This window comes from Anneissia japonica, unplaced genomic scaffold (genome assembly GCF_011630105.1).
Source record: "Anneissia japonica isolate Jap-2015-1 unplaced genomic scaffold, ASM1163010v1 scaffold2688_len169915_cov171, whole genome shotgun sequence".
Classification (NCBI taxonomy): Eukaryota; Metazoa; Echinodermata; class Crinoidea; order Comatulida; family Comatulidae; genus Anneissia; species Anneissia japonica.
Genome location: NW_022689679.1, coordinates 62,553 through 71,260, shown reverse-complemented (window position 1 = coordinate 71,260; position 8,708 = coordinate 62,553). Strand labels below are relative to the sequence as shown.

At 33.7% G+C, this 8,708-nt stretch overlaps 1 protein-coding gene across 1 annotated transcript; it reads left to right on the top strand.

Moving 5' to 3' along the window:
• The first annotated feature begins 3,547 nt into the window (after positions 1-3,547).
• LOC117099826 (cadherin EGF LAG seven-pass G-type receptor 2-like) lies at positions 3,548-7,426 on the top strand. The gene is made up of 7 exons (XM_033239355.1): positions 3,548-3,594; positions 3,873-3,992; positions 4,621-4,723; positions 4,911-4,987; positions 6,071-6,179; positions 6,575-6,678; positions 7,222-7,426. Exons 1-7 carry the CDS (start codon positions 3,548-3,550, stop codon positions 7,358-7,360), a joined length of 699 nt encoding a protein of 232 aa, XP_033095246.1. The 3' UTR covers positions 7,361-7,426.
• The last annotated feature ends 1,282 nt before the right edge of the window (positions 7,427-8,708 follow it).

Genomic DNA, 8,708 nt, shown 5'->3' with positions numbered 1-8,708 from the left:
ATAGTGTGGCGATCGAGACAACACTACTCTAAGGGGTCTACAGAATTTTTGTTTTCCAAACGCCTAAAAATAAACCTCTGAGGCGTTTTTGGAAAATCAATCATTTCTTTTTTTTACTTTCCAAAAAAAAAAAAGGGTGGGGGGTGGTTTCCCTAAATCCAACCCATGCCTCGGTGAGGGTACCAGATAAAATCTCTGCAAAACCCGTGCCATCTAATTTTAGAATTAACGAGACTACGATTTTTAATGCATCTCAGGTTGCTCATGCATTTAATGATTATTTTTCTTCCAACTTCTCTGAACAAGCGACTCCTAACACTCCTGAGCTTTTGTGCAGGGACCATGCTGGCATATTTCCTTTTTTACATAATATCCAAACCAATAGTCATGAAGATCTTAAACTGATAAATAAACTTAAATTTGGTAAAAGTCCTGGTCCGGATGCCATAACAACATCCATGCTGAAAATATCTGCAATCAATATCTCTGAGCCACTCAGCCGTCTTTTAAATATTTCCTTAAAGCTTGGAGAAATACCTGCAGATTGGAAGCGTGCGAGCATAGTACCTGTGCACAAGGCTGGTATCAGGTCTTGCATTGCAAACTATAGACCTATTTTGCTTTGTTCTGTAGTTGGAAAGTTACTACATAGAGTTGTATCAAACCATTTAAAAACCTACATGAATGCATTTGGACTTATTTCAAATTACCAACATGGTTTTGTTAGTGGCCGTTCATGCACTGCCCTGGTTAGTGCTGTTCACCATCATTGGGCTTAAATATGGACGAAAGAAAGCCCCTTCACATAGACGTGATATTTTTGGACTGGAGTAGTGCTTTCAACACCGTTAATCACTCTATTCTCTTTAAAACAAACTTCATGATTATGGTATTTGTGGGCCGCTCTGGAAATGGTTTAAGTAATTCTTATATAACCGTACTCAAAAAGTTGATTATTGGGGTGCTTCCTCCTATTTATCTGATATAACGTCTTGAGTTCCACAAGGGTCTGTTTTGGGACCAATCTTGTTTAAATTATTTGTTCTCGATTTGTAATGACTATTGTTAAGTCCCATATTCCCTTACATGCTGATGATGCAGTCCTATACCGTGCCATCAGATCTCATAATGACGAAACAATACTTCAAAATGACCTAAAGAACGTTAATGCATGGAGCAAAAATAATGGTATGCGCCTTAATCCGTCTAAATGTAACATGATGAGAATCACTCGCTCATCAGTAATTTAAAATTCCATAAAAACTTACAATCTTGATAACACAGAACTCTCTATTGTAAATAAACACAAATATGTTGGGATTACTATTTCTTCTAACCTTGGCTGGGGTGATCATCAATGCTATTTCTACCAAATCTTTTCGTCTTTTCGGTTTTATTAAACGTCTAATTCCGTTTAACAATCCTTCTGTCACTCTCAAACTCTTCACAACTCTTGTCCGTCCCCTACTTGAATAAGGTGTACCAGCGTGGTACCCGTATCAATCTGGCCACCGTATACATAAGCTTTAGGATATTCAGAGAAGGGCTGCAAGGGCTTGTTTTTCTTTTAAAAGTTGTTTTTATCTTATGACGATAGGCTAACTAAACTTAATTTAATTTCAATTAAAGATAGATTTGATATGATGTCCATCTCCTTTGTTTGAAAGTGCCTATTTTGTTTATATCACCTTGACATCTTCTCATATATTTCTATTAATGCGCGCATACAAACAATCTTAAATTTTCTTATTCCTTTGCCTGGACAAATACTTTTAAATACTCAATTTTTAATTCATTTCCCAGATTATGGAAGACATTACCTGCTGACCTCTGAAATTCTTTCCTTAATACTTGTTACAAATATTTTCTTAACAATCTGAATAAACATTATGCTAACTCTTAATTATTGAAATCAATGTTTAAATTTAAATTTTTTTTTATTTTAAATTTTAAATTTTTACAACACTTTTTATATTTTTAACCTCATTCTTTTTAAATATTGTAATTAATCTTGTTTTAAATATTTTAAGTGCAATGAAATTTTTGATGATTTGTTTGACATTTTTACTTTGAATATTTTAAGACAATTTTTAATGCTTATCTGAATATTTTTATATCTCAAAATACCTTTTAAATTAAATTTGCTCATTTAATGATATTTACACATTTTTTCTATATTTCAATATTTATCTTTCGATTTTTTAAAATCTTTTTTAAGAATTTATATTTAAGTATTTGTGTTTTTCTCGTGAAGGGCCTCCACTCGACAGTGATTGATTTTACTTTTGGAGTGTCCTGTCTCTTGTTTTTTTTTTTGTACTTTTGTGATTGTTCTTTGTCGTTTCTGTTTATGTACATTTTAATTGTTTGAGACAAATAAATGAAATGAAATTGAAAAGAACCCTTGAATCTTGATAAGACGACTACACCCTACAAAAATACCATTTTTACAAACATTAAAACGAAAAAAATTAACATAAAGAAGAGGTTTACTACGAAGATTACGAACGGGGACATTACGATGGAACAACAAGAAAAGATTACAGTTATATTTTGAATTAATAGCCCTGTCTTGTTCTCCTATATGCTGGAAAAACAATAGACCCCTTTCAATGTTTACATAGCCTATCTGTAACGCTGACGGCGCCCTATTCAGCAAGCAAAAGATCCTCGAGATAGGAAGAAAACGACTTTAAAAATTGAAAAAAAAAATTGAAAAAATATGATTTTTTTAATTCTTAATTCATTATTTTTTTCCTGTCGATTCCTAATATTTGTAACTATGACATACGGTATGCGATTTTCATCCATGTAGCTTTTGTATTTTTGGCAAAAATACAAAAGCTACATGGATGAAAATCGCATATGTCATAGTTACAAATATTTGGAATCGACAAGAAAAAAATAATGAAAATTAAAAATTAAAAAAATCATATTTTTTCAATTTTTAAAGTCGTTTTCTTCTTATCTCGAGGATCTTTTGCTTGCTGAATAGGGCGCCGTCAGCGTTACAGATAGGCAAAAAAAAATAAAAATAAATAAATAAATAACTGGTGCTGGGTCGATGAAGCGCAAGACCTTTTTATGGGTCCGTTGTATTCTGGAAGCATTGAGAGAGAATTAAGTTATATAAAACTGAGCAAAAATCAAAGGATGGTTGGATGAGAGAAAGATATAGTGCATGTTTATTGTGAGGAGAGAACTGTCATAATTGCGCCACATCAGCCCAAGCAGTTTATTGACCTTTCTGACAATATGGTCAACAAGAACAATAAAAATGCCGAGGTCTCGATAAGAATTAACACTTTCAAGAACCTCGCCCTGAACGGAGTAAGCGAAAGTGATGGAGTTTTTCTTTGAGAGAGCAAGACAGGACCTTGCATTTCTTTATTTTATCAGACGAAAACCACCAACCGAGCCCTTCCAGATTTTAAAAAAAAAAGATAAAGTAGAAGAACAAAGTTTAAGATTATGATTGCTGATAGGATCATTTGCCAACTACCATATCCACACTGATTGACCTTATGAGATATTTGTGATAAGAGACATGGTGATAAATATTGATGTTAATGAGGATATCTACATTGAGCTCAGGCAGGTCGAGAAAAACGCTGAAACAAAAAAGTTGTTAAATAATGTGGTTTTCGTCTGCGGGCTGTCAGTAACCTTGTCCGTATCAGAGATAATTTGCAATTAAGTTTATAGTTATCCTTATCATAATCACCACCATCTTGATCATCATCATTAACATGATCTTATACCATCATAATCGTCACTATCATTATCATTATCATCATCATCACCGCCATCGTCATCGTCATTGACATCATATTCATTGTTGCATTCTTTGTTGTTACAATTTATAACCCAAGTCATTTCGATAATGATTATCAATTTTATCATAATTTATTAGTATTTGAGACGTCTTTCCTGTTGTCATCGGACCTTGCTAAACTAAACGCATCGGAACCGATAATATTTGAAGATAGCAGGTGAGTCTAGTATCCGTCCCTAATGAGGTTAAGAATGGAGGAATAGGTTAAGCGAGCTTTCGATTTTAGGACTCTAGACGATCAAGATTGTAATTGGAATAGAAAACAAATCTTTTAAGTCCCCGTCCTGTAGGCCCACTCGAGGGCGGCGCTAGCGGGGGGTACGGGAGGGCAAAGGACCGCCCCGTTGGGGACCTTTGAACCCCCTGACTCGACCCCTAGCAAGGTCGTCGGGGAAAAATCAAATCCTGAGCGCCGAAAATACAATTCAAGCATGCCTTACACTCAAGCTCTGTTTAGTGCGATCAGTTTTTACCGTATGTGCGAGGTGTTGTAGGCCTATACTATTACGATCGTGGGCTGCAGTGGTGACTCCAGCTCTTAACTTGCATGGTTTTCTATCGAATTATCTTTTTTAAATAAAGAATCCCGTAATTTACACAAAATTTTATTTTTTCCCCGACAAACTTATTTTCCCCCCGATGTGTGTGTGTGTGTGTCGGGGGGAATTGGAAGCTCGCTTATTACGAAACAGGCAATTAGCCACAGAGCTAGTTTTCGTAGATGACTTTGTATCAGTTTTTATTAAATTGTTATTTATTTCCTAAGCTTCTCCACTCAATTTCAGCGTATCTGTCTATCCAATTGGTGCAGTGTTCGGTTTAGATCTTTTTGCATCAGACGGTAGTAAACTATCAGCGAAAACAAACTTTTTTTTCCCGATTAACCTTGTAAGTTAATTTTTTGCAAACATTCGTTATTAAAAAAAAACTATTGTTAAATATTATAATGACTAAACAGATTGTTAGTATTTTTATGATTATTGTTATTGCCATTTTCATTTATTATCATTATTAATAATATTAATATTATTATTAATATTATTTTAAATAAATTTGTCACTCATTATTTTCTCAGACTACACCTTTAGATAACGCTTTATACCCAGAATCAAAACTTGACTTAATATGCGTTTTCTTTGATCATGGAACCAGGTAAATCACAATTTCAATTTGTCAAAATGATGGTTGGGTATTACAAGGCGTTAAATGTCAATCACATTTGTGTTCAATTTTTTTCCCTTTCTTCAGAAAGAGAAATTTAAATTATTTGTGACTAGCTCCGTTTGTCTCAATTTCTAATGTAGCACAAGCACCTAAAACGTTTGAGAATAAGAAACACTGTTTTTAAGAGGAATTCATGTAGAATATAAAAATACAAAAAACTCAATTTTAATATGTTCATACAAACTGCTGGTTTTGCCAGATCCGGTCAAATTTTTAAAGATTAAAAATATTTTTTTTGACGGACAGGTTGCCAGTAGTCATTTCGTTGACAGTGTGCCAATGGGCCGAGCTTTCGTAGGGCCTTAATAAATTTTATAACCCACACTGGATGGCAGTGACAAACCCTCTGTCGGCGAATAAAATACAGTATATGTCCGTAAATAAGTAATTTACAATACACAATTTTGGCAAAAATGTCAATTTGTCACCGAAACGTCCTGTAGTAAAAAAGTGTCAGCTAAAGTCCATTCGACCAATAATCTTTCGTGAGATCAGTGGCGTATGGAGGAGGCATGCGGCATCTATCTAAGGCTTCGTGGATGTAACAACTACCCTAGGGGTTGGAGCCACGATCGGGCTTCAGTTAGATCGGTAAAGCACTAATTTTTAGAGTTTTTGACGTGACAAAAGGGCGTACTCCACACGTTCTAAAGGCGCCCACTGGGGAGACTTGGGCCCATGGTTCCTGCAAATAAATAATGCCGCTTAATAACCCGGGGGTTTGGGCCCCTGGCTTTAGATTGTGAGAACTCATAGCTATGATTTATTTTTTTCTTAATTGAATTTTCAATGCACTTATTGTGTTCACACCTGAATTTTAAGAAAGATGAAAGGTTTGTTTGTCTGTTTTATAAGGACTTACTGTGGAGAGGATAAAGAGTAGTAATAAAAAAAATGAATAAAAATGTGAATATCATTTTGCTGACGACATTTGAGTGACATTTATTAAAAGGAAGAAAGCCGCCACAATCATTATAATTCTGTTAGTAATCATAATACTATTATCTCTAGGATGTGGTCGACAGACCGACTGACGACGGGTGAAGTGTCTAATGTATCGATCGAATGTAAAAGTGAACACACAACCAGCTTTTCAATTATGATGCGAGTTACAAAAAATGTAAGAACACAGTTGGGTGGAAATGTGTTAGGTGTTTAAATTAAAAGTGTATGATAACAATTATATTGATTAAATTAATTATTATCTATGATAAATATTAACATTAACGATAATAACAATTAAAAAACGTTAAAAAAATTGAAAGCAATAATAAATCTCAGTAATATAATAATGTTTATAATAATTCTTTATCTTCTACCATTTTGTAATATAAATATTATAATAAGAAAAATTGATTTAATTTTTAAGATAATGGTAATACTATCACGTATATAGGCCTACGTGAGGACAAGAGATGTTTGCATTTTTTATGCTAGTAAGAATATTAAATGAAATGATAATAGTGTATAAGTAGAACAGTTTAATTGGATATGGAAGTCTTACTTCGGTTTCAGGAAAATCTATATTTTGAAAGGGTTTTATCATATATATCAGGGTTTTGCCTCGGAATATCCATTTCGATGTCATTACCAACATTCATGGTTTTACTTTACGTCAGGTAAGAATCGAAATGATTTTTGGAAGTTATTTTTTTTTCGGCATGAAAATATGTAACCAAAGCTATGTTGACTGTGATTCTTTCTTATGTTTATTATTCTATTTCTTGTTCTTTGTTATCTGTCTTTCTCTTCATTCTCCTTTTCATTATTATTAAACTTTTACTTTTACTTTATTCTGACCTTCTTCTCCTCTATCCTTTTGTCTCTTTCCTTGCCCGTCTTCTTTTATTTTTCGCATTCTCCATCATAATTATGCCTATACTTCTCCTACTCTGTCTCCTCCTTCTCTTTATCTTTCTCTTATTTTTTGTTTTCTTTTTTTTTGCCTTCTTTCTATTTACCTCTATTTTTACATTACTTCATGGTTTTACTTCCCCTTCTACTACTACTGCTACGCCTACCTTTCATCTCTTTATCTTATTATTTATCCAAATGTCTATAATAATAAAAATAATAATAATAATAATAATAATTATTATTATTATTATTATTATTATTATTATTATTAATCCTTTGATGTTACCTACGTTTATATTTCATAGAGAACTTCGGCTGTCTACTCGTTTCATCATCGTGCGGAATGCAATTCTCTGTGTATTTCTCAGAGACTGCACATTCCTCATTTCGGATCGGATAGCAGAATTGAAGATAAAAGTGAGATTTTTTTTTGCGTGGACTTAGTAGGCCTATCGATATTATCACTAATTAGTCATCATGATCTTTAATCCTGTTTGCTACTAGGTAAATTTATTCGGATGAATGTGCATTCGACACTAATTCTATCGGTCAAACCTTCTATTAGACGAATTCTGTGTTCTTTGATTTTTTTCGCTTCTCAAAAATAAAAACAGTTCGAACTACTGATTTCGCTGAGGCAAAAAATTCCAATAGAAATGTGAATGCGCATGCTCATGCACCTCCGACGCTTTCGATTCTCAATTCGCCTAGTGGAGAACAGACCCAATACTAGATGGTTTTTACTAGGCAAATACATTCTATTCACGCGACAAGAACATTTCGTTGCTATTGAGCATGGGGGGGGGGGCGTGAGGGAATATAAAGCTCTGATTGACAGCGCATTGTTTCGCTTTGCAAAAAGTAATCAATGCTGCGTCACCGAAAGTGTTATCACAATAATTTCTTTTCAGATCCATTTGTACTGCAACTGCAATCATGAGCAATGAGAGAAACAAATTAATTGGGATACACTAAAAAGGTACCTCCTGGAAAACTGGCTTTAACAAAGAGCTAAATTGGTTTCATCACGGGCGTGATGACTGGGAGTGAGATTCTTGAGTGAAAATGATCGAAAACGATTCCGAAAAATGAGTTTCGCAATATGCCTGTTAATTGGCGTTAACATTATATATTTGTTTACGTCTCAACAGTACAAATACATGCAAAAAAAAACCAAATCACAAAATAATTTTACTAATAGATAAGTTTGGATAGGTTTTCGATAGGTCCAAAACAAATTATCAAACAAAACAACTATCAGAAAAAAACCCTAAATATATTATATAACAAAAGAACGAAAAATATACAAATTAAAAAAGCCAATTAAGAAAAGGATTAAAATTTGATATGAAATTAAGGTTATAAAAGTAAAATAAAACCAAGGAGGTATTATTGAGCTCACTAGAAAAAGCTCCACGCACTCAGCGCTATGCTAATGAGCCAAGAACGAAGCTGCCACAGCGCGTGAAGAACATTTGGCCGATGCCATTATGGCATTATGGCCCATTACAGTCACTCTGAAATTTGAGATTGAATGACTAGATTGAAATGTTCGGCTACTGGTTGATCAAGCATAGATGTTGTGATAGCTGATCAATATTGTGTCATTCTTACACGGAAAGTGTTTTTTTTTTTGTTTCTCCGACATATTGTTTACCACAAATATTGCAATATATGAGATAAATGACATTTTTGGTGAGGCAATTAATTGATTGCCTTATCCGAAATATGTGGTTTGTTTGGTTGCTCTTGAATGATTGTGTAGAATCAAGCAAGGAGCATGTTTTGCATG